At 42.1% G+C, this 26,403-nt stretch overlaps 1 protein-coding gene across 1 annotated transcript in view; it reads left to right on the top strand.

Annotated features, from left to right (window-relative positions):
* The first annotated feature begins 597 nt into the window (after positions 1-597).
* epha8 (eph receptor A8) overlaps positions 598-26,403 on the top strand; it is a 102,614-nt gene continuing 76,808 nt past the window's right edge. Inside the window, exon 1 of the mRNA XM_045691677.1 lies at positions 598-1,501. Coding sequence (XP_045547633.1) covers positions 1,411-1,501 — 91 coding nt within the window. The 5' untranslated portion in view covers positions 598-1,410. The remainder of the gene's footprint in view (positions 1,502-26,403) is intronic.

Below are 26,403 nucleotides of genomic sequence, written 5' to 3'. Positions count from 1 at the left end.
ACCATTCACAGTTAATACCTAACCTTAACCCTTACCTTAACCATTCAGAGTTAATACCTAACCTTAACCCTTACCTTAAACACCTCGAAATTTCACATTTGCGAAACATGGATGAAAGTCAAATTCTGACATGAGACTGTGAGAGCTGGTAGGCACACCACTGATTATCGATGACCTCCAGTTGAGCATTTTACTATATTCCACTGTCTCAACTTAAACAAAGAGTTCAAAGAAATACTGTGTGGTGAATTGTGATTTCCGTTAAAGGTCCAATGCAGCCGTTTTTACCTCAATAATCAAATAATTTATTGGTAACAATTAAGTACCTTACTGTGATTGTTTTCAATTAAAATTGTAAAAAAAAAAATTCTCAAGCAAGAATTTGGCTAGGACTGTCTGGGAGTGATCTGAGTAGTGAGGGGAAAACTGAAAACTAGCTGTTATTGGCAGAGAGATTTGGACCTGTCTTTCTTAACTCATTTACAGCATTGTGATGTCACAATGGATGGCTAGAACTCCATCCCACCAAAACAGACTGAACTTTCAGGTAGTCTTTCCAAACAGCTCTTACACTAAAAAGGCATTATCATCATTTTCACAATTCACAGTATTATTCTAACCTCATAGTGTGGAAATATATAGAAAATACAGAAAAATCACATTTTTGACTGAACTGGGCCTTTAATATCAATTGGCGACCTTTTTCCAAAATAAGAAAAGCTGAAGGAATATGTTCTATGTTGGGCAGTTTTCTTGATATACAATAGAGCAGCACATTTGTATGTACAAATATTATGACAATTAGTTGCGTGTGTTTTTTTAAAGAATTTGTAGGAGAAAATGAAAAAAAGAAAGAGAGATGTCAGAGAGAGGGGAGAGGTAGAGTTGAGGGAGAGCAAGCGAGGCAGAGACGAGCAGGCGACATAGCTGGGAGGGAAAGAGGAGAGATCGAGATTCAGAGGCAGAGAGTAAAAGATTGTCAAAAGTGTGTGCGGGAGAGAGAAAAAGAAAGAGAGACACAGCGGGAGTGTCTCTCTGAAGTGGGATGGGTAAAGGTGAGGTATCGTGTGAGTGTTTGTTTAGTGGACCTGCCGAATCCTGTGCTCTAATTGGTTAATGGCGTTTTAGTGACAGCCTGTTCCCTCCCTCCCACTGCCTGGTGAGTGTGTATGTATGTGTGAGAGCAGACAGAGAGGCTGAGAAGCACAGAGGCAGTCTCTAACTATAGCCCAATGAGCTCTCAGCCCCTCACACACACACAGTCTCTCAGCGCTGGCTCAGGCTCCGCTTCAACACTGGGACACAGAGAGAGGCAGCAAGAGGCGGAGAAGGAGAGTAAGAGAGAGAGAGTGAGAAAGAGGAAGAGCGGGAGATCGGTAGTGTGTATGTGTGTGTGAGAGAGAGAGCACCATGGCTTTAGACCCAGGGCTCATTGCACTGCTTCTATGGACTATACCACTACAAGTACTGGGCAACGCCGGAAACAACAATAACAATGAAGGTAAAGCTGGTGTCTGTGTGTGTCTGTGTGTGTGTCTGTGTGTGCGTGTGTGCCTGTGCTTGTGTACGAAAGTGAGAGAAGGGCAGCAGGGGAATCACGTGCATACACACTGGCACTCACACACACGTTCATTCGTGTGGACAGGCGTGAATTATTTGTGTCTCATGCCTTCAGCCAGGATTAACTTATCACATGTGGAGCTCAGCTGAAGTATGAAAGCAAGACTAGCTGAAACACACACCCACACACACACACACAAACACACAAACATGCCGTCAAGCCCAATCTGAACTTCCTATCTGTTAGAAAGTTCATCCTGGCAAAGTGATGAAAGTTTCCCCTGAAGGCAATGCCTTATGGGGATGCTTGGTGTGTGTGTGCTGTTGAGTCTATGTGTGTGTTTGTGCACATGCAGAGATTGCTCATATTGCTTGGTTATGCATGAGCTGGTGTATGAGTGTGTATCTGCATGAGAGAGATTGGATACGTGCGTCGCATGCCATCTAAGTACAATATTTCCTCAACAAAACGTTTTCTTGGAAAAAGCATGTAAACCAATCAGCAATGGGCAGTAGGCCAGGGATAGAAGATTACAGAGACATTGATTGTTGTGTTCAGTGACTAAATGACACAGGGACAACATGCAGTAGATTACAATAATCATGCCTCAAATCCGTAGTCTAGAGTCCTCAGTTGAATAGACCACGATGATGGCCAAATCACCTGAGAAGAATCTGCCTTTCCTTTTGTTTGACAGTCTGCAGGACTGAAGGACAGTTTTCCTTTAGTTGGAAATCTATTCATGATAGAACTATGAGCTGAATCACTGTGTTTCTGACGGTGTCCCAAGACAACAACAGATGCTAGGAAAAACAATTCCATCCTTAACCGTGTGAGAAATATCAGGGTTTGTTTTCGTCCTTCTTCTTGTCCTCCGTCCTACAATCTCGTGGCAGCATCTGTTTGTTTTCACTTGTTAAACTTGTGTAGCTCATCCTCTGTGTCCCCTGTGTGCATAGGTGTGAGCGTGCGTGTTTGACCCAGTGTGTGTGTGTGTGTGTGTGTGTGCACACGTCCGTGCGTGCATGCTTGTATGTGTGTGTGTGTGTCTGTGTGTGCGTGCGTGTGTGTGACAGGATGGGTCTGTTCTTGTCATGCGTCTTGTCTCCTGAGACTCAGAGCAGGTCTTGGCGTGACTGTCAGAGCTCTCGCCCCGCTGGCAGCATCAGCTTAACACTGCCCAGGAAAGAGTGATGGAGAGAGAGAGGGAGAGAGGATGGTGGAGAGATTTCAGTATTTATCCCAGAACAGAGAGAAAGCACAGAGGAGAGAGGGATGACGGGGAAAAGGAAGGATGGCAGTTTATCCTCAGTTTAGCGCAGTGAAGAAAGGACAGAGAGGGAGAGAGAAGGAGAGAGGAGGGCTCTAAGGTCAGTGATAGGCTGTGAGGATAGAAGGAGAGAGGAGGGCTCTAAGGTCAGTGATAGGCTGTGAGGATAGAAAGAGAGAGGAGGGCTCTAAGGTCAGTGATAGGCTGTGAGGATAGAAAGAGAGAGGAGGGCTCTAAGGTCAGTGATAGGCTGTGAGGATAGAAAGAGAGAGGAGGGCTCTAAGGTCAGTGATAGGCTGTGAGGATAGAAAGAGAGAGGAGGGCTCTAAGGTCAGTGATAGGCTGTGAGGATAGAAAGAGAGAGGAGGGCTCTAAGGTCAGTGATAGGCTGTGAGGATAGAAAGAGAGAGGAGGGCTCTAAGGTCAGTGATAGGCTGTGAGGATAGAAAGAGAGAGGAGGGCTCTAAGGTCAGTGATAGGCTGTGAGGATAGAAAGAGAGAGGAGGGCTCTAAGGTCAGTGATAGGCTGTGAGGATAGAAAGAGAGAGGAGGGCTCTAAGGTCAGTGATAGGCTGTGAGGATAGAAAGAGAGAGGAGGGCTCTAAGGTCAGTGATAGGCTGTGAGGATAGAAAGAGAGAGGAGGGCTCTAAGGTCAGTGATAGGCTGTGAGGATAGAAAGAGAGAGAAGATGTTGAGACAACAAAGTAGGAACCCCCCTTCTCTTTCCATCCATATCCCCGTCTAGAAGCTAGCAATGATTACAAAAACACAACAGACAAATGTGTATAGTTATCTGTTCCTCCACTTAAATGATACCATATACAGTACATAGACTATGACCACTAATTGTTCCAATACTAGTTTCAAGTTCCTGCTTTCAGTTGGAGATGCAGTGTTTGTGATCTAGTCTGAATTCTCACCTGCTGATCACACCCGTGACCCCAATCACACTAGTGGAGGCTGGCTGCAGGGCACTGGCCTGCACGCCACCTCCTTATAATACTATAGTACTGTACATTGCAACAGGATATACAAAAAGAGAATAGGGGGTTACAGAATTAGCATATTTCATTTCATTTAAAAAAGTTTTTTGATTTTGTTGATCAACATCCAAATAACTCACAATTATTGTGTTCTGTATTTGTTCGAAGTTCATTTAAACGTTCCAATGATAAGCCCCTCTGAATCAGTCCCACTCTGAATCAGTTCCCCTCTGAATCAGTTCCAGTCTGAATCAGTTCCAGTCTGAATAAGTACCACTCTGAATCAGATCCATAATTAGTGTTTCTCATCTACATTCATATTATTATTCAAAGTCATAACTTGTTCAATTACTTTACAGTTCTTAATTATGGTTAATTTCAACAGATATCCTAAAAATAAATAAAACTGTCAATTTGAAATATTCAATCTGTTCTTTGAGATGGAATATTCAGATAAATTATATAGAATGTATTATACATATGAACATTTCATTTATTAATCAAAAAATGTCCTGTTATGTAATACATGGTTCATGTAATTCTGATGACATTGTATTAACTAATTGCTAGATGATCAATATAATGTGAATAATCATATGGTCATGATCATGTTTTTTTATAATAATTTTATGCATCTCAGTGTAATTCTGTTTAACTCCAAACCATACTGTCAAATAGTTAAAACACTTGCCTAGTTAAATAAGGGTTTAAAAAAAATATCTATGTAATTTTGTGAAATATTACATAGATAGTTATTCCAATGTTAATTTGGCCTACGGTTGACAATGGATTGATTTATATTTACATTTACATTTTAGTCATTTAGCAGACGCTCTTATCCAGAGCGACTTACAGTTATGAATGCATACATTTCATTTCATTTCATGCATTTTTTGTACTATATACAGTGGGGTGCAAAATGAATTAATGAGTGAGAATGCTACAGAGGGTCAAATATCATACCCCCAAGACATGCTAACCTCCCATGATATTGTAATGGTGAGAGGTTAGCATTGGGGTATGATAATTGACCCTCTGTAATTCTCTCACTCATCATTATTTACGATTCATTCAGGAATATCCATAATCATGGTAGCATCCACATTAATGTAGAAGTGTTTAGAAACATATTATATTGTTATTAACAATGAAAGTGACTCCAAATTGACACAATACATTATTTTCCATTAATTTCTATTGGGCACAAAATAATCTGAAGCACAACAAAACGAACTGCAAATGCATCCAACACGTTTGTAGAGTCACACGCTTGATGTAATCATTGTGTGTTGGGAGGATGGGAACAAATACTACAATTTTGACTACTTTATTTATAAGCATCTTCAGGGGTGTCAATCATTTTGACCCCTGCCTTTTACATTTTTTCTCTGAGAAATTGTATTAGTACATAATAATATAATTTCCCAAAAATGTTTAACATACAATATAGCTCAGTATTTTAGTGAGATATTTGGCATAGTTACTGTTACTCATCTTTATTAAGGGTGTCAATAATGTTTGACCCAAATGTATGTGTCTCATAAACCACATATCATACATATATACAAAGAGAGGAGATAAAATATAGAACGTGGTTTTGCAATTATCCAACTTATTAATATTGTTTAACATTAATTCCGTAAAAGATTTTCTGATAAAAATCTTACAATGGCACCAAACCTTTTTGGGGGATAATTATAATTTGATAATTAAAAAACAGCATTTCATCTAAAGAGATGTTCCCCAGACAGCAGATTCCTTTTTAAACACTTATGTTGGATGTTCTGACAGTTTCAAACGACAATTGCTTGGAAAAATTAATTTAACTTTTTGCTGGGGTTTAGCTTAAGGGCAGTGACAAATATTACAAGTATACGGGAAAGCAGATAACCTTATAAATGAAAGTAAGACGGAGAAAATGAAATGTAGTGAGGAAGTTTAAAGCTCTCAGCGACGACGGTTAGCACTCAATCAAGCGCATACCTGCTTCTGATGAGGAGCACAACTCCAATTTGCTAATCCTCCACACACACACACACACACACACACACACACACACACACACACACACACACACACACACACACACACACACACACACACACACACACTCCCAAAGACTGAATATGCATTGAGTGTACAAAATATTAAGAACTCCTGCTCTTTCCATGACATAGACTGACCAGGTGAATCCAGGTGAAAGCTATGATCCCTTAGTGACGTCACTTGTTAAATCCACTTCCTCCAGTGTAGATGAAGGGGAGGAGACAGGTTAAATAAGGATTATTAAGCCTTTAGACAATTGAGACATGTTTTGTGTATGTGTGCCATTCAGAGGGTGGATGGGCAAGGCAAATTATTTAAGTGCCTTTGAACGGGGTATGGTAGTAAATGCCAGGCGCACCGGTTTGAGTGTGTCAAGAACTGCAACGCTGCTGGGTTTTTCACACTCAACAGTTTCCTGTCTGTATCAAGAAGCGTCCACCACCCAAAGGACATCCAGCCAACTTAACACAAATATGGGACGCATTGGAGTCAACATGGGCCAGCATCCCTGTGGAACGCTTTCGACACCTTGTAGAGTCCATGCCATGACGAATTGAGGCTGTTCTGAGGGCAATATTAGGAAGGTGTTCCTAATGGTTTGTACTGTCAGTGCACATTGAGTCACACACACACGCACACGCACACACACACACACACACACACACACACACACACACACACACACACACACACACACACACACACACACACACACACACACACACACACCAATGTTAGCAGCCATTTTTTAAACAAAACAGACATTCTGCAGGTAAGAGAGTGATCGACGCAAGTTAATTTGCAGAACATACTGAACCCTTCCTTCTAAAAGCATCTTGTGTAAATTTGTTATCAAAATTCAGACATGACCATGATTGCAGACTGAGACTTGGCAGTGTTCTACCTGTGTTTGTGATTAAATTGGTTCCATGGTCTCCAGACTCCTGCAATAGCCCACACAGGCACCGTCAGACATGTTACAGTGTTATTTGACACTGTTATTTGACAGCTCATTTAAATTTGTACAGCTATTTTGACAGGCATGAATGTTTGTATTCAGCAATATTGTTTGACATGGTATTTGCCTGGCAGCAAACATATTGTCAAATGTTTCCTTGTGGGAATGCTAGTGAAGCAATCATCTACACATGGCCTAAAGGTGCACATCAGGCCTACTGTGTTTCAGTGCACACTGCAGTAAATGCTGCATGCGTTTCTGAGCAGTCAGGCACCATAATAAGTGTGTCCATCAACGTCTGTAGTGGCTGTGTGTTTGTGTGCTTGCGTGCGCGCACACGCGTGTGTGTGTGTGTTCATCCTTGCATGTGTGTGTGTTCATATTTTGACATTTACTGACAGCTAACTTGTGTCTTTCTATAAAAGCAGGCAGAGGGTGAAATCTGAAATCAAATTCCTTTTCCCCCTGAGAGGCAGTAATACCACTACATAGTTGTAGAATATCATTGCTTATTTCTGTGTTAGTGAGATAGAGAGGAATGACAGAAAAAGAGAGAGAGAGATGAGGACATGGGGCAAGGAAATAGTTGGGAGGGGAGGAGAAAGGGGAGAAGAAATGGGAGATGGATTCCACGACGACATGAGTGTAGAATCTGTATGCATCTCTTTATCTCTCTCTTCCTTTGAATAGCAATATATGCCCTGGCAAATTCCTGACTTGAGATCCCAATTTTCTTGCAAATCTCCCATTGACATAATTGCATGATTTAGTAAATCCTACTGTAGTTCTACCACGGTTGGAATTTAAATGTGGTCAGGACAGGATGGGACGTAATGGCATCGACATCAGATGAAAATATCCGCGTCATGTCTGTGTTTGAGGTGTGTCTGCCTTAACACCTACAACATCTGTCTCTGTCTGTCTGTCTGTCTGTCTGTCTGTCTGTCTGTCTGTCTGTCTGTCTGTCTGTCTGTCTGTCTGTCTGTCTGTCTGTCTGTCTGTCTGTCTGTCTGTCTGTCTGTCTGTCTGTCTGTCTGTCTGTCTGTCTGTCTGTCTGTCTGTCTGTCTGTCTGTCTGTCTGTCTGTCTGTCTGTCTGTCAGCAGGCACACAGTTTCCCCTCCAGCCTGGTAAACTGCAGGACATGAAAACCCCCAGATAGAATGGGCCATATACCTAGTGCGGCAATGAGTGGGTTTATTACAGTCCACTACTCTACTGAAGGATAGGGAAAACGATACATAATGTTAACGAGACAGGGACGTATTGTTACGGATATTCTACAAAGCCGCATAGCTGCACACTCTATTGAGACAAGCTGTACATGGTTTTGACCCATGGAGGTGCTGTATAATGTCGAGTCAGTTTGTCTGGCTTGACTAGGTAGTTACAGTGGGGCAAAAAAGTATTTAGTCAGCCACCAATTGTGCAAGTTCTCCCACTTAAAAAGATGAGAGAGGCCTGTAATTTTCATCATAGGTACACGTCAACTATGACAGACAAAATGAGAAAAAAAATCCAGAAAATCACATTGTAGGATTTTTAATTAATTTATTTGCAAATTATGGTGGAAAATAAGTATTTGGTCACCTACAAACAAGCAAGATTTCTGGCTCTCACAGACCTGTAACTTCTTCTTTAAGAGGCTCCTCTGTCCTCCACTCGTTACCTGTATTAATGGCACCTGTTTGAACTTGTTATCAGTATAAAAGACACCTGTCCACAACCTCAAACAGTCACACTCCAAACTCCACTATGGCCAAGACCAAAGAGCTGTCAAAGGACACCAGAAACAAAATTGTAGACCTGCACCAGGCTGGGAAGACTGAATCTGCAATAGGTAAGCAGCTTGGTTTGAAGAAATCAACTGTGGGAGCAATTATTAGGAAATGGAAGACATACAAGACCACTGATAATCTCCCTCGATCTGGGGCTCCACGCAAGATCTCACCCCGTGGGGTCAAAATGATCACAAGAACAGTGAGCAAAAATCCCAGAACCACAGGGGGGACCTAGTGAATGACCTGCAGAGAGCTGGGACCAAAGTAACAAAGCCTACCATCAGTAACACACTACGCCGCCATGGACTCAAATCCTGCAGTGCCAGACGTGTCCCCCTGCTTAAGCCAGTACATGTCCAGGCCCGTCTGAAGTTTGCTAGAGAGCATTTGGATGATCCAGAAGAGGATCGGGAGAATGTCATATGGTCAGATGAAACCAAAATAGAACTTTTTGGTAAAAACTCAACTCGTCGTGTTTGGAGGACAAAGAATGCTGAGTTGCATCCAAAAAACACCATTCCTACTGTGAAGCATGGGGGTGGAAACATCATGCTTTGGGGCTGTTTTCCTGCAAAGGGACCAGGACGACTGATCCGTGTAAAGGAAAGAATGAATGGGGCCATGTATCGTGAGATTTTGAGTGAAAACCTCCTTCCATCAGCAAGGGCATTGAAGATGAAACGTGGCTGGGTCTTTCAGCATGACAATGATCCCAAACACACCGCCCGGGCAACGAAGGAGTGGCTTCGTAAGAAGCATTTCAAGGTCCTGGAGTGGCCTAGCCAGTCTCCAGATCTCAACCCCATAGAAAATCTTTGGAGGGAGTTGAAAGTCCGTGTTGCCCAGCGACAGCCCCAAAACATCACTGCTCTAGAGGAGATCTGCATGGAGGAATGGGCCAAAATACCAGCAACAGTGTGTGAAAACCTTGTGAAGACTTACAGAAAACATTTGACCTGTGTCATTGCCAACAAAGGGTATATAACAAAGTATTGAGATAAACTTTTGTTATTGACCAAATACTTATTTTCCACCATAATTTGCAAATAAATTCATTAAAAATCCTACAATGTGATTTTCTGGATTTTTTTTCTCATTTTGTCTGTCATAGTTGAAGTGTAGCTATGATGAAAATTACAGGCCTCTCTCATCTTTTTAAGTGGGAGAACTTGCACAATTGGTGGCTGACTAAATACTTTTTTGCCCCACTGTATTGGAGATCATTTCAATGATGTATCAATACAGCACTGGCTTTTCCCCACCTTTTTCTCCACCTGCCCTGGTTCCATGAACGATGTGGTCTGAGGTGTGAGGGGTTGAGAGAGGCTCACCTCGTGGGGAACTGTTTCCTGACTACTGCCAAGGTGTGTTGCTCTTTCTTCCACTATTAGCTGCTGAAGCATCACCCAGGTGGGTGCTACACTTCAGTAGTGGACTAATCTGCCTACCGACAGAGGAGGAGGAGGGACGAGGTGCCTGACGAACTCCTGATCTCTACATTTGTTTTGTTTGTTTTTACATCGTCTTTGAGATTCTCTTTGTAATGAATAGCGCCATATTAAATAAACATTATTATTATTATTATGAGGTTTGTAAATATGTAAAAATGAGCCGCCGGACTACCATGACTATATCACTGTGGACGGTGAACTGAGCTTTACACATTGCCTTATTCATGTCAGGTTATATTGTTGAAAGCCTATTAACTAGCTGAAAATCTGTAGAAGTGTGTATTCTGAGAGGGATGCACACTAAATATGTCATGAAATTCTGATATGTGTGTGACAGAATACCGATGTGAACATTCCACATTTCCACCAATAATAGCAAATAGTGGTTTTATAAGTAAAGAAAGAAGTCTGTATTGAGATAGCGATTAATTAGAGCATGTGGGAGCAACATACACTGTATAATGGCTCTTTCTATATTCATTATGTTGTTTAGGAGGCAGAATACACAAAAATGAAAATCCACCACTATAACCTTGATTGAGTTGTAAAGTTGTCAGTGTGAATCCCACCTGGCCAGGCAGGAAGTATCGATGTTGACTGAAATCCCACCTTTCAGATGTCATTCATAATCCATCAGTTTGTCGATAAAGTATCTCTCTCTGCAAACTGTCAGTTACTGTGAGAAACTATTGAGTAATGTATATGAGTGAAGTAGAACAGCAATGATCTGGAGACTACAGTGGCAAGAAAAGGTATGTGAACCCTTTGGAATTACCTGGATTTCTGCATAAATTGGTCATAACATTTGATCTGATCTTCATCTAAGTCACCACAATAGACAAACACAGTCTGATTAAACTAATAACACACAAATGATTGTATTTCTCTTGTCTATATTGAACACAGTGTAGGTTGGAAAAAGTATGTGAACCCCCTCGGCTAATTGGAGTCAGGAGTCAGCTAACCTGGAGTTCAATCAATGAGATTGGAGATGTTGGTTAGAGCTGCCCTGCCCTATAAACAACACTCACAACATTTGAGTTTGCTATTCACAAGAAGCATTGCCTGATGTGAACCACGCCTCGAACAAATGAGATCTAAGAAGACCGAAGATTAAGAATTGTTGACTTGTATAAAGCTGGAAAGGGTTACAAAAGTATCTCTAAAAGCCTTGATGTTCATCAGTCCATGATAAGACAAATTGTCTATAAATGGAGAACGTTCAGCACTGTTGCTACTCTCCCTTGGAGTGGCCGTCCTACAAAGATGACTGCAAGAGCACAGTTTAGAATGCTCATTGAGGTTAATTAAGAAGAATCCTAGAGTGTCAGCTAAAGACTTACAGAAATCTCTGGAACAAGCTAACATCCCTTTTGATGAGTCTATGATACGTAAAACACTAAACAAGAATGGTGTTCATGGGAGGACACCACAGAAGAAGCCACTGCTGTCCAAAAAAGTAGTATTCAAGAAGTATTCAAAAAGACCACCTGGATGTTTCACAGCGCTACTGGCAAAATAGTCTGTGGACAGATTAAACTAAAGTCGAGTTGTTTGGAAGGAACACACAACACTATGTGTAGATAAAAAATGGCACAGCACACCAACATCAAAACCTCATCCCAACTGTAAAGTATGGTGGAAGGAGCATCATGGTTTGGGGCTGCTTTGCTGCCTCAGGGCCTGGACAGCTTGTTATCATCAATGGAAAAATGAGATCCCAAGTTTATCAAGACATTTTGCAGGAGAATGTTTGGCTATCTGTCCGCCAATTGAAGCTCAACAGAAGTTAGGTGATGTAACAGGACAACAACCCAAAACACAGAAGTAAATCAACAAAAGAATGGCTTCAACAGAAGAAAATACACCTTCTGGAGTGGCCCAGTCAGAGTCCTGACCTCAACCTGATTGAGATGCTGTGGCATGACCTCAAGAGAGCGGTTCACACAAGACATTCCAAGAATATTGCTGAACTGAAACAGTTTTGTAAAGAGGACCGGTCTAAAATTCCTCCTGACTGTTGTGCAGGTCTGATCCGCAACTACAGAAAACGTTTGGTTGAGGTTATTGCTGCCAAAGGCGGGTCAACCAGTTATTAAATCCAAGGGTTCACATACTTTTTCCACCCTGCACTGTGAATGTTTACACGGTGTGTTCAATAAAGACATGAAAACAGATAATTGCTTGTTTAAGCAGACTGTGTTTGTCTATTGTTGTGACTTAGATGAAGATCAAATTGTATGACTAATTTATGCAGAAATCCAGGTAATTCCAAAGGGTTCACTGTATATTGGCGAGCACTTGGATACAGCCAATAAAGAATGAGTCTATAAAGACTTTGGTCTGAAGTTGCATTGGGGGCTGTGGTAACAAAACACAACTATGGTGCAATACCTATCAATTAATGTATGGTTTGTTACATTTTTTCTATTTTGAATCACTTACTTTGGAACAATTACAGGATACTTATTATGTAAGAGGTAATTGACAAACAATTGTGGACCCAATAAATTATATTAATAATAGCTTGAGAAAATTTTTCTCTTTGTGAAAATAAATTGTCATATGTAGCTAGATATGAAAAAAGGCATTGGCCTTCACAAGTGACCTTCCAACAATACTGAAATGTATTGCAAAGTCAGCGGGTTTTGGCAGGTTTTAAGTACTACAGCAAGCAATTGCATTGCATGCAACACATTTCTGTGCAGTTTTCTTAAACTTTTGTGAGAATCATTACCACCTTCTCACAAACATGGTAACATCAGACAAATATACAGTGACAGAGAGGACATGAACTTTTCCATGCAACAGTATTATCTATTGTTTTTTAACGCAGGTCGCGTCTCTCCGGGTCCCCTTATTAAGAGATCAGCCTTGTTAGCAGCATGTCAGATGGATTATAGGAGCTAACAGATCAATACAGGCAGGCCTTAGACCCCCAGAGCTGTGGCCTCAGCCTGGCTCTGACACGTCTAGGCCGGAGGAGACAGACTCCCTTGAGAGGTCTCTGCGCCTGGGCTGATGCTAAGTTCAGCATCCCTGGGCCTGGGCTATGCTGCTCCTCCATGCTGTTTCATTGTAGTTTGTGATTTATTTCTCATCATCGCTAGCTTGTGGGGTGTGATATGCCTTACTCTGAACATTTTAAAGTGAGGCAGAGAAACAGTTGGAGGCGGTTTATGACAGTTCCATAATGGGCTGCTGTTGTGTTTGTGTTAACTCATCCCTCCTGGTGAGGAGTCTTTGATGCTCCCTTCATGGGGACTGATGGATGACTGAGACTGGGCTGTGTGGTGTCTCACAACACCACAGAGAAGGAGAGGAAAACATCCAGTGAGAGAATGAAAGAGACAGTATGAGAAAGAGAGAGAGAGGGTGAGAGAGTAAGAAAGAGTAAGAAAGGAGTAGGAGAGAAGGAATGAGAGAGAGAGAAAGGGTGATAGAGAAGGAATGTGAGAGAGAGAGAGAGAGAGAGAGAGAGAGAGAGAGAAAGGGTGATAGAGAATGAATGAGAGAGAGAGAGAAAGGGTGATAGAGAAGGAATGAGAGAGAGAGAGAAAGGGTGATAGAGAAGGAATGAGAGAGAGAGAGAGAGACAAGTTCCATTCTGTCAGTGTCTTTATCAACAGCATTTGCCTGATAAGTTGTGACTCTCTCAATTCCGCCCAATCTATTAGAGGATTTAAATGTTCATTAAGTTTAATAGAAGCCTAGCGGAGGTCTAATACCCTCTGATAAATGTCTGCAAACCTGGCAACCTGCTCCATTTGCTGCGACGACAGAGACGCATTGGCACTAATAAGGTCAAACAGGACAACCGTAACCCATCTCAAACTTTTAGTTTGTTTGTTAAGAGCTGCTTTGTCCACTTATTGTGTCCTTGAATACTCCAACAAGCAATATGTGTGCTTGTTACAACAAGCAATATGTAAAGTGGAATAGGTATAGAGATGCTTTATCTTTCTGGCTCGTAAGCTGACTACTCAGATATGATGTAGTGATCCACAAACTCAGTGTGATCCAGTGTGATGGATTCCTCCTTGGGACTGTTTCCATGAGGAAGTAATGCATTTTATAGCCAGTAATCTGTCCATAAATCACCAGGCTAATGTAATTAAGACACAGAGATAGGGGGGGAGGGGAGCAAACACATGACTATATCTGCACAATGATATTAATGCCTGGTACACGCAACCATTACTCTTTACGCACCCAAAGCATTCATAATGCATAACCTATACACACACACACACACACACACACACACACACACACACACACACACACACACACACACACACACACACACACACACACACACACACACACACACACACACACACACACACACACACACACACAGAGAGAGAGATGAATAAATGAAATGGATTCAGGGAATTTGGGGAAAAGGGTTCATAAAGTCTATTTCACGCTCTTGCATCAAAGCTCGGCCCCTAAGTTACCTAGTAGTCCAGTTTCCGAGGGGAACTACACTCGTCTGTAATTAAACTCGTCCCCAGGGGAATTACACTCGTCTGTAATTAAACTCGTCCCCAGGGGAATTACACTCGTCTGTGGACTTTTAAAAACATTTATATGTTTGTCATTTAGTGCAGGGTTTCCCAAACATGGTCCTTGGGCCCCCCCCCCTTGGAGCACATTTTGGTTTTTGCCCTAACACTACAAAAGTGTGTGGACACCCCTTCAAACAGGTGTATAAAATCGAGCACACTACCATGCTATCTCCATAGACAAACATTGGCAGTGGAATGGCCTTACTGAAGAGCTCAGTGACTTTCAACGTGGCAACATCATAGGATGCTACCTTTCTAACAAGTCAGTTCGTCAAATTTCTGCCCTGTTAGAGCTGCCATGGTCAACTCTAAGAACTGTTATTGTGAAGTGGAAACGTCTAGGGGCAACAACGTCTCCTCCGCTAAGTGGTAGGCCACACAAGCTCACAGAATGGGACCAGAATGGGACCGCCGAGTGCTGAAGCGCATAACGCATAAAAAGTTGCAACACTCACTACCGAGTACCAAACTGCCACTGAAAGCTCAATAACTGTTCGACGGTAGGCTTCATGTAATGGATTCCCATGGCCGAGCAGCTGCACACAAGCATAAGATCACCATGCGCAATGCCAAGCGTCGGCTGGAGTGGTGTGAAGCTCACCGCCATTGGACTCTGAAGCAGTGGAAACGCATTCTCTGGAGTGATGAATCATGCTTCACCATCTGGCAGTCCGACGGACGAATCTAGGTTTGGCGGATCCCAGGAGAACGCTACATGCCCCAATACTGTAAAGTTTGGTGGAGGAGGAATAACGGTCTGGGGCTGTTTTTCATGGTTCGGTCTAGGCCTCTTAATTCCAGTGAAGGGAAATCTTAATGCTACAGCACACAATGACATTCTAGACGATTCTGTGCTTCCAACTTTGTGGCAACAGTTTGGGGAAGGCCCTTTCCTGTTTCAACATGACAATGCCCATGTGCACAAAGCGATGTCCATACAGAAACAGTTTGTCGAGATCGGTGTGGAAGAACTTGACTGGCCTGCACAGAGCCCTTACCTCAACCCCATCGAACACCTTTGGGATGAATTGGAACGCCTACTGCGAGCCAGACCTAATCTCCCAACATCAGTGCTCGACCTCACTAATGCTCTTGTGGCTGAATGGAAGCAAGTCCCCGCAGTAAAATTCCAACATCTAGTGGAAAGCCTTCCCAGAAGAGTGGAGGCTGTTATAGCAGCAAAGGGGGAACAACTCCAAATTAATTCCCATGATTTTGGAATGAGATGTTCGACGAGCAGGTGTCCACATACTTTTGGTCATGTAGTGTGTCTCAGTCATAGTAAGTACATTTTTCCTCAATCAAGTAGGTATCAGCAAAGTGAGTGCTAGTCGGAAAAAGTCAAGTGTCAGTGTTAGTTCACGAAAGGCAAGTGTGTTAGTTAGTTGTTGTTTTTTGTAAGGGGGATAAACCTAACTAGGGAAGCCGATAAACGACACGCTCTGAGACTGAGAAACAGAGAGAAACTCAGCAGAGCCGTAACATTCCCTTAATTCCTTTAACCCTCTTACTGTCTTCACTATTAGTTTAAATGAGGCGATGCGGAGAACCAGCACCTATACATTTATTCATTTAATATTTGATTGTATCACAATAATTTAGTTTTGACATTTTACATAGCATTATAGACACGCAATCAAAACCCTGTTTTGTATCAGATCAAATAAAGAAATTCTCAAATTCTTAAGAAGCACAAACAAATGTTTCTTTTTTCAGCATTCAACATAGTGGTTACTCCTGAAACAATTTTATAAACAGACAGCACATAAGCTCTTCATGGTTGGGTAGATAATATTGATTGACCAGCACAGTATGACAACAAAATTGAGAACTACGTTCCGAATTCAACTTTAAGTTTGAAACTCTTTTGTCTCTGATGGAAAACGAATGCATTAATCCGACATCATGTCATAACAGACAGGATAAGAGTTTATCCTCTGATCCACTGCCATGCTTCACTGTTTTTCTCTCCTCTATTTGTTGTCTTGTTCATTCCATCCCTGTTTTATCAGTCCTCCTAATAATGGATGGCGTCCCTCTGTGTCATGGTGTCAGCACATGGACAGCTGGTGGCGGTGTGTCGCATGCGTGGGCTCAGTCAGGCGTTATGCAGCAGGACTTAATACTGCACGGATGCACACACACACACACACACACACACACACACACACACACACACACACACACACACACACACACACACACACACACACACACACACACACACACACACACACACACACACACACACAGAGATACAGGTCTCGAAGGGGGACAGAGATAGGCTTATACGGGTGACACCATAGACACATGGCTGAAAGCAATTATCAAGGCTCATCAGTAGACAGGAGCATAATGTGTTAGATCATGTCTGGGCAGGTCTACACTTTGAAAGGTCCTCGTGTGATACGATGATTCATTGAACTGATGAAAGGTTTGTATGTGAAACAGAGACATACAGTAAACCTTCCCCAGTCTGAACTAACATAACAGTAGAGCCATGGGCTGAAAGTGAACGAGATCGAGAAAATAAATGAGAGATATTTACTTTGACTTATTGATGAGGAGTGTAGACTGAGGAGAGGAGCTGAGTTACAGTACAAAGAGTTTGGAGGAGAGTCAGGGTTGTATTGATGAAAGATTTCTGTCATCTTTCATCTGTTCTCTCGCTCTCTTTCCCACTCTCCTCACCTCTCTCTGAGACCATGTAACCTTTCGCTGAACTCCCCTGTTAAATCAATACACTGGGCTGCACTTGGTTAGCTTATGGAGAGGTATAGGCAGTCATTGTAAATGAGAATTTGTTCTTAACTGACTTGCCTAGTTAAATAAAGGTAAAAAAAATTATAAAATAAAATGCTTATGGAACTAGCTGTCTCAAGAGTCAGGTATTATTTTCACCTGCTGTTGATTGGACATGGTACCTCAGTTTCTCCTGTGTTGGCTCAAATCCAAACTCTGAGGTGACTGTTTTAATCGCTCATTTCTTTATTATTAAGACAGACACAATATCGTGATGAAAAAACTCTTACAGAACACCTCTTAAAACTGTCACCAACCAGCAGCCTCCCGTGTCTGTACGTACCTGTATTATGTCAATAAGCTTGTCAATATGTCCGGCCCTATTTGGTGCATATTATTCCCCCTCTTCTCCCCTCTCTCTCTTCTTTCTCTCTCTTCTTTCTCTCTCTTCTTTCTACAGGAAGTCCAGAGTGGACCTTCGACAAAACATATTATTCCCCCTCTTCTCCCCTCTCTCTCTTCTTTCTCTCTCTTCTTTCTACAGGAAGTCCAGAGTAGACCTACGACAAAACAAATGATTCCCCCGTTATGTCGAGATCACCACTACATAACCAAAGTTGATTGACATTTAGCTTGCTAACATTTTAACTTATAACCTGATAATGAGCTCCAAACACAAATGAAGCTTGATCTTAGCATGAAATGTACCATGCCTTAGTGTTGCAATCAATACAAATGTATGCACTGGTCCACCGTGCGCTCTGCCGCCTCAGCCATACTGTCAATCAATCATCAACACGTCCACTCCTATGTATAGTTTATCTCGTGATCTCAACAAAACAGCTTTTGTTATGTAGTGATAATGAGATAAATAAGTTGTGATCCTGACATAACGCAGGATTTTTTTATTTATTCATATGTCCTCTCTGGACTTTCATATCTTTCTCATTCTCCCATCTTCTCCTTTCCTCTCCATCTCTACCTGGTCTATAAATAGGGTTGCATACCTCTCCTCCTCTCCTCCACACCTTTACGGAGGTGTTCCCTAAGGGCCTCGGCGGTACTATGCCCAGCTATTCGCTGCTCTCTCTGGGGACAGAGGGAGCCTGGCTCTCCTGTAGCATCCCCCGTCCTCCATCCTGCAGCAAAGCTAATGCCATGCAGCCAGGGAGAGTGAGGCACACCCAGAACAGAAGCTTAGTCTCTATCTACGTACCGCTGTTAAAGCAGTAGAAGATAGAAGGGCCATAGAGAGTTGCATCTGAGAGACTGTTTGTTTGGTTATGGTTATGGTATCCAGGTGCCTGTCCCAATTCACATCACGTACAGTACAGAAGTGTTTTCATGATCATTTAAAGATCTTGCATCAGCTGATGCATAAGTCAGGTCAATAGCAGGGGAAATCATACAAGGAACCCAGACACTAGTTTGATGAGATGCTACAAAATGTAACAACATGAATGATATTCACAGTTTACACAGTTTACGGGACCTGTTTAAATTCACAGATATAATTTATTTGTATTTTTAATGCAGGCTTGTGAGCAAGGCTTTAGGGCTGGAGTTGTTCATTCTGTTTACAGCTTCACCCCCTCCAGGGACTGGTTCTCTTACTTATGACAGAGAGTAGGAGGAGACTTAAATGTTAAAGATGAGAATGACAGTTTGGGGGACGTTTAAGTCAGAGAGGTAAACAGACCCCACATATTACCCCTCTGTTTCTCCAGCTCTCCTGGGATAGTGTTCTTGTTCCTGAGGAGACAGCGATCCAAGGACAAAACATTTACACTAGGAGAGAGGAGGGTGTAGAGGAGGGGGAGAAGGAGGAAGAGTTAGGAGATGAAGAGATAGGGAAGGAGAGATGAGGAGAAGATTATGAAATAATGGGGGAGGGAAAAGTAGCAACATGCTCTCACAGTCTCACTACAAAATTAGACATTCATCCATGTTCTCCAAACGTCAAATTTCGAAGTTGCTCCAAATGTTTGGGATAGGGTTGAAACATTAAGTTTAAACAATCATTCCAAATGGCGGATAAGGTTTGGGATAGGGTTAAAACCCCAAATAAAATAAGAAGTGTCCATGACTGGGATCGAACACGTAACCTTTGGTTCCAGAGTTATGGGATTATCATACAATTATCATACATCCCCATCCACAACACCCAAGCAATACCCAAGCCTACTTGATAGTAATAGCGCTCACTGTTTCCCCCAGTGGCCGTTTTTTTAAGGCATTTCCCAACGTCCTCAAGACATGGATAGATGTCCAATTTCGACGTCAATCTTGAACGACCTGGCTGAAAGTAGAGGAGAGAGAAATGATGTGGGATGGAAAAGGAAAGAAGTGAGAGACGACAGCAGGATGGAAAGGGAGAGGAGTGAGAGAGGACGGGGGATGGAGAGGGAAAGGAGTGAGGGATGATGGGATGGAGAGGTAGAGGAGTGAGAGAGGATGGGGGGGTGGAAAGGGAGAGGAGTGAGAGAGGATGGGGTGGAAAGGGAGAGGAGTGAGAGAGGATGGGGGATGGAGAGGGAGAGGAGTGAGAGAGGATGGGGGATGGAAAGGGAGAGGAGTGAGAGAGGATGGGGGATGGAGAGGGAGAGGAGTGAGAGAGGATGGGGGTGGAAAGGGAGAGGAGTGAGAGAGGATGGGGTGGAAAGGGAGAGGAGTGAGAGAGGATGGGGGATGGAGAGGGAGAGGAGTGAGAGAGGATGGGGGTGGAAAGGGAGAGGAGTGAGAGAGGATGGGGTGGAAAGGGAGAGGAGTGAGAGAGGATGGGGATGGAGAGGTAGAGGAGTGAGGGATGATGGGGTGGAAAGGGAGAGGAGTGAGAGAGGATGGAGTTAGAGAGGATGGGGTGGAAAGGGAGAGGAGTGAGATGGTGGGGGAAGGAGAGGTAGAGGAATGAGAGATGATACGTTGTGGAGAGAGGGTGGTGATGTGAAGTAAAGTAAGAGTCACCTGAAATGCAGTGTGCGATGTGGAGATATTCTCATAATTGGGGAGTGGGGAATTAGATTTGGACTACAGTACAATCATAACACTTTACCAAACAAGAGAAGAAAAAACACAACACATCGCTAACCTGTTTGAAGTGGATGGTAGGATTCCTCTCTCTCTCATCTTGTGAGGAAGCTTTTATCCTTCTCTTTGGTAGGAGCTCTGCTGATGATGAGAGGAGAGAGAGGCTTGTTAGAAGGGAGGGGGTTGTTGATGAAGTCATTACAGAGATATCATAGCAGGTATTAAAACATACGTGTGCACAGCTGTTCTTATCCTAGCTATATACAGTCCTAGTTATATACAGTCCTAGCTATATACAGTCCTAGCTATATACAGTCCTAGCTATATACAGTCCTAGCTATATACAGTCCTAGCTATACAGTCCTAGCTATATACAGTCCTAGCTATATACAGTCCTAGCTATATACAGTCCTAGCTATATACAGTCCTAGCTATACAGTCCTAGCTATATACAGTCCTAGCTATATACAGTCCTAGCTATATACAGTCTTAGCTATACAGTCCTAGCTATATACAGTCCTAGCTATATACAGTCCTAGCTATACAGTCCTAGCTATATACAGTCCTAGCTATATACAGTCCTAGCTATACAGTCCTAGCTATATACAGTCCTAGCTATACAGTCCTAGCTATATACAGTCCTAGCTATACAGTCCTAGCTATATACAGTCCTAGCTATATACAGTCCTAGCTATATACAGTCCTAGCTATATAGTCTTAGCTATATACAGTCCTAGCTATACAGTCCTAGCTATATACAGTCCTAGCTATATACAGTCCTAGCTATACAGTCCTAGCTATATACAGTCCTAGCTATATACAGTCCTAGCTATACAGTCCTAGCTATATACAGTCCTAGCTATATACAGTCCTAGCTATATACAGCCTTAGCTATATACAGTCCTAGCTATACAGTCCTAGCTATATACAGTCCTAGCTATATACAGTCCTAGCTATACAGTCCTAGCTATATACAGTCCTAGCTACAGTCCTAGCTATATACAGTCCTAGCTATATACAGTCCTAGCTATATACAGTCCTAGCTATACAGTCCTAGCTATATACAGTCCTAGCTATATACAGTCCTAGCTATACAGTCCTAGCTATACAGTCCTAGCTATATACAGTCCTAGCTATATACAGTCCTAGCTATACAGTCCTAGCTATATATAGTCCTAGCTATATACAGTCCTAGCTATACAGTCCTAGCTATATACAGTCCTAGCTATATACAGTCCTAGCTATATACAGTCCTAGCTATACAGTCCTAGCTATATACAGTCCAAGCTATATACAGTCCTAGCTATATACAGTCCTAGCTATATACAGTCAGGTCCATAATTATTTGCACCCTCGATAAAGATGAGCAGAAAAGAATGTATCAAATAAATAATACAAATACTGAGCTATAATGTATGCTAAAAGATATGAGTAAATTATATTATTTTATACAAATACAATTGGTCAGAGATATATATATATTTTTTAAGATAGGTGTCAAAATGATTGCCACCCATAAAGATACATATCAATAAAATCAAGCAAAATTAAATCTGCATTAATATTCTTCTTGCCAATAATTTTGTACCTGACATAACATTAAATCAATTTTTCTGGATAACTATTCTAACTGAGTTGTCAAAAAACGTTATGTTGATGTTTTGTTATCATTTACATACATTACATTTAAGTCATTTAGCAGACGCTCTTATCCAGAGCGACTTACAAAATGGTGCATTCACCTTATGATATCCAGTGGAACAACCACTTTACAATAGTGCATCTAAATCTTTTAAGGGGGGGGGGGGGTTAGAAGGATTACTTTATCCTATCCTAGGTATTCCTTAAAGAGGTGGGGTTTCAGGTGTCTCCGGAAGGTGGTGATTGACTCCGCTGTCCTGGCGTCGTGAGGGAGCTTGTTCCACCATTGGGGTGCCAGAGCTAGTTATCGACATCTAGTTAAAAATATACAAACAATAAAATAGCACAGAAAGCTTGAGAAATTGTGTATTCCTGAGAGGCTTTCAAAAGATTTTCAAAAGTTGGAGGTTTTAAGAAAAACAATGGTCTGTAGGAAACCTGAACCTTTGGAGGAAATTTGCTTTATAACGCTCACTCTTTGAGGTAATTTTTCCTTTATGTTTTTTCCCTGTTTGGTTTTAACCGTGTTGTTGTGCTGGGGACTCTGCGCTGCAGGCGGTTAACCTAACTTCATCTCCCTGCCCAGCCTATAATTCACCTGTTTCTCCTGAGACGCGTCTCTGCTCGACCTGCCGTGACCAGGGCTGTTAAAGAGAGGAGAGAGAGAGAGAGAGAGAGAGAGAGAGAGAGAGAGAGAGAGAGAGAGAGAGAGAGAGAGAGAGAGAGAGAGAGAGAGAGAGAGAGAGAGAGAGAGAGAGAGAGAGAGAGAGATCTCAGGAGAAACAGGGCTGTTTCAGGCCGTGACCGGTCGGCATTTGGCTGCTGATTTGATACATACTCCTGTCCCGCAGTGTGTATCCAGAGGAGTACACACACACCACACTCATTGTGTTGAGCGGCGAGGGAAAGTAATGGAGGGTAAAAGTTGACCACTGCCCTGGGAAATATGTTTCATATCCCTCAACGAGCCAAAACAACCGCTAGCTTCATAGGCAGCGGTTTCATCTAGCACAGAGAGAGAGAGACAGAGACCGAGAGAGACAGAGAGAGGAGACCAATCAACAAAAATGGGTCACAACTCCTGCAGCTCTGTCGCACGCTGGGTATGTACATAGTCAATGCTAGGCTTCGAGGGGACTCCTACGGTAGGTACACCTACAGTACAGCTCATCTCTTGGTAGTAGTACTTTATCACTGACCTCAACCCAGAGTCTCTCAGAGAGTTCACAGTCAGCCCACTGACACCCCTATCAGATCACAGCAAAAAAAAAATGGAAAACACTAAACAAACAACAACACGAAGAGATGTATGGGTAAACTACTTCTCCAATCTTTTTGGCCCTATAACAAAGAACAAACGGTGAAAACATATACATGATCAAATACAAATCTTAGAATCAACTATTAAAGACAACCAGAACCCACTGGATTCTCCAATTACATTGAATGAACTACAGGACAAAATACAAACCCTCCAACCCAAAAAAGGCCTGTGGTGTTGATGGTATTCTAAATGAAATGATAACATATACAGACCACAAATTCCAATTGGCTACACTTAAACTCTTTAACGCATCCTTAGCTCTCGCATATTTCCCAATATTTGGAACCAAGGATTGATCACCCCAATCCACAAAAGTGGAGACAAATTTGACACCAATAACTACCGTGGGATATGCATCAACAGCAACCTTGGGAAAATCAGTCATAACAATGTACTGAGCAAATGTCTATACCATACGACATACCACGTATTTACTCTGCATACCCTAATTGACAAACGGACAAACAAACCAAAACAAAGGCAAAGTCTTCTCATGCTTTGTTGATTTCAAAAAAGCTATTGTCTCAATTCGGCATGAAGGTCTGCTATACAAATTGATAGAAAGTGGTGTTGGGGGAAAAACATACAACATAATAAAATCCATATACACAAACCACAAGTGTGTGGTTAAAATTGGCAAATAACACATTTCTTTCCACAGAGCCGTGGGGTGAGACAGGGATGTAGCTTAAGCCCCACCCTCTTCAACATATATATCAACGAATTGGCGAGGGCACTAGAACAGTCTGCAGCACCTGGCCTCACCCTACTAGAATCTGAAGTCAAATGTCTACTGTTTGCTGATGATCTGGTGCTTCTGTCCACCAAGGAGGGCCTACAGCAGCACCTAGATCTTCTTCCCAGATTCTGTCAGACCTGGGCCCAGACCGTAAATCTGAGTAAGACAAAGATAATGGTGTTCCAAAAAAGGTCCAGTTGCCAGGACCACAAATACAAATTCCATCTAGACTCCGTTGCACTAGAGTACACAAAAACCTATACATACCTTGGCCTAAACATCAGCGCCACAGGTAACTTCCACAAAGTTGTGAACGATCTGAGAGACAAGGCAAGAAGGGCCTTCTATGCCATGAAAAGGAACATAAAATTCAGCTTACCAATTAGGATCTGGCTAAAAATAATTGAATCAGTTAAAGAACCCATTGCCATTCATGGTTGTGAGGTCTGGGGTCCGCTCACCAACCAAGAATTTACAAAATGGGACAAACACCAAATTGAGACTCTGCATGCAGAATTCTGCAAAATTATCCTCGGTGTAAAACGTAAAACACAAAATAATGCATGCAGAGTAGAATTAAGCAGATACCTGCCAGTTATCAAAATCCAGAAAAGAGATGTTAAATTCTACAACCACCTAAAAGGAAGCGATTCCCAAACCTTCCATAACAAAGCCATCACCTACAGAGAGATGAACCTGGAGAAGAGTCCCCTAAGCAAGCTAGTCATGGGGCTCTGTTCACAAACAGACCCCACAGACCCCACAGAGTCCCAGGACAGCAACACAATTAAACCCAATCATGAGAAAACAAAAAGATAATTACTTGACACATTGGAAAGAATTAACAAAAAAAACAGAGCAAACTAGATTGCTATTTGGCCCTAAACAGAGAGTACACTGTGGCAGAATACCTGACCACTGTGACTGACCCAAACTTAAGGAAAGCTTTGAATATATACAGACTCAGTGAGCATAGCCTTGCTATTAATACGAAAGGCCGCCGTAGACAGGCTATGTGCACACTGCCCACAAAATGAGGTGGAAACTGAGCTGCACTTCCTAACCTCCTTCCAAATGTATGACCATATTAGAGACACATATTTTGATAAATTCCCATATCTATTTAGTGAAATACCACAGTGTGCCATCACAGCAGCAAGATTTGTGACCTGTTGCCACAAGAAAAGGGCAACCAGTGAAGAACAAACACCGTTGTAAACACAACCCATATTTATGTTGATTTATTTTCCCTTTTGTACTTTAACTATTTGCACAAAATATGACATTTGAAATGTCTTTATTATTTTGGAACTTTCGTGAGTGTAATGTTACCATTCATTTTTATTGTTTATTTCACTTTTGTTTATTATCTACTTTGGCAACGTTAACATATGTTTCCCATGCCAATAAAGCCCTTAAATTGAATTGAATTGAATTGAGAGAGAGCAAGAAAGAGAGAGCGAGAGTGAGAGAAGGGTTTATTTTGTGTGTTTCTGTTATGAACAGAGAGCCGTGAAAGATGAACGCACTCAATTTCAAGCGGAGAGCCCTTTAGGAGAAGCAGCCTGGTCCCTCAAGCTAAATTTGTATTCTCTCGCTGTCGGCACTACTGGAGTGGTTGTACTTGGAAAATAACAATATCATAATATACTGTAATACTACTACTGTAACAATATTAAAACTGCACCACAACCGCTACTACGGTCACAACTACTGCAAGTAGTATCCAAGTTTATTCACTCTTTCCATGGCAGTGTTCGGTAAACAGTCTGCAGACCTGGCATTGAGTTAGGCTACTCTCCAGGGCATGTTTGGGTGTCTGCACCAGTCAAGAGCTGGCTATTTCACATTACTATCTGGTCTCTATATTGTCTTTCTGGACCTCTCTCTCTCTCTCATATATCAGAGTTAACATCTTCTGTCTCTATGCCTTCTCCTTGAGTCAGGAGTAGAACCATAGGAGTAGACAGGAACAAATCATTGTAATTACTGTCTCACTGCCTGCTCCTTCCACACTATCTATGTCACTTTAAAGAGAAACATACAGTGTTGGTTGTTGTGTATAAGTGCTATTCCAGACAGGTAGACCAAATTAACTAAATTACTTGTACCATCCTCAAAGACTGAGGGATATTTCATTTGAGAGGAAATTAAATTAATACCATTGAGACGCCTTATGTCTTCAAAGGCTTTGGCGTGATATGATGTCTGAAAGTCTGGCAGAGAAAATTGTCTTGTTTTTTGTTCTTTATTAACAACGGAACAACAGTATTCCCTCAGTGCCTGGCAGAATGATAAGCTCCAGTC

This window comes from Salmo salar, chromosome ssa12, assembly GCF_905237065.1.
Source record: "Salmo salar chromosome ssa12, Ssal_v3.1, whole genome shotgun sequence".
NCBI classification, from domain to species: Eukaryota; Metazoa; Chordata; class Actinopteri; order Salmoniformes; family Salmonidae; genus Salmo; species Salmo salar.
This window is presented reverse-complemented; position numbering and strand designations above follow the sequence as displayed.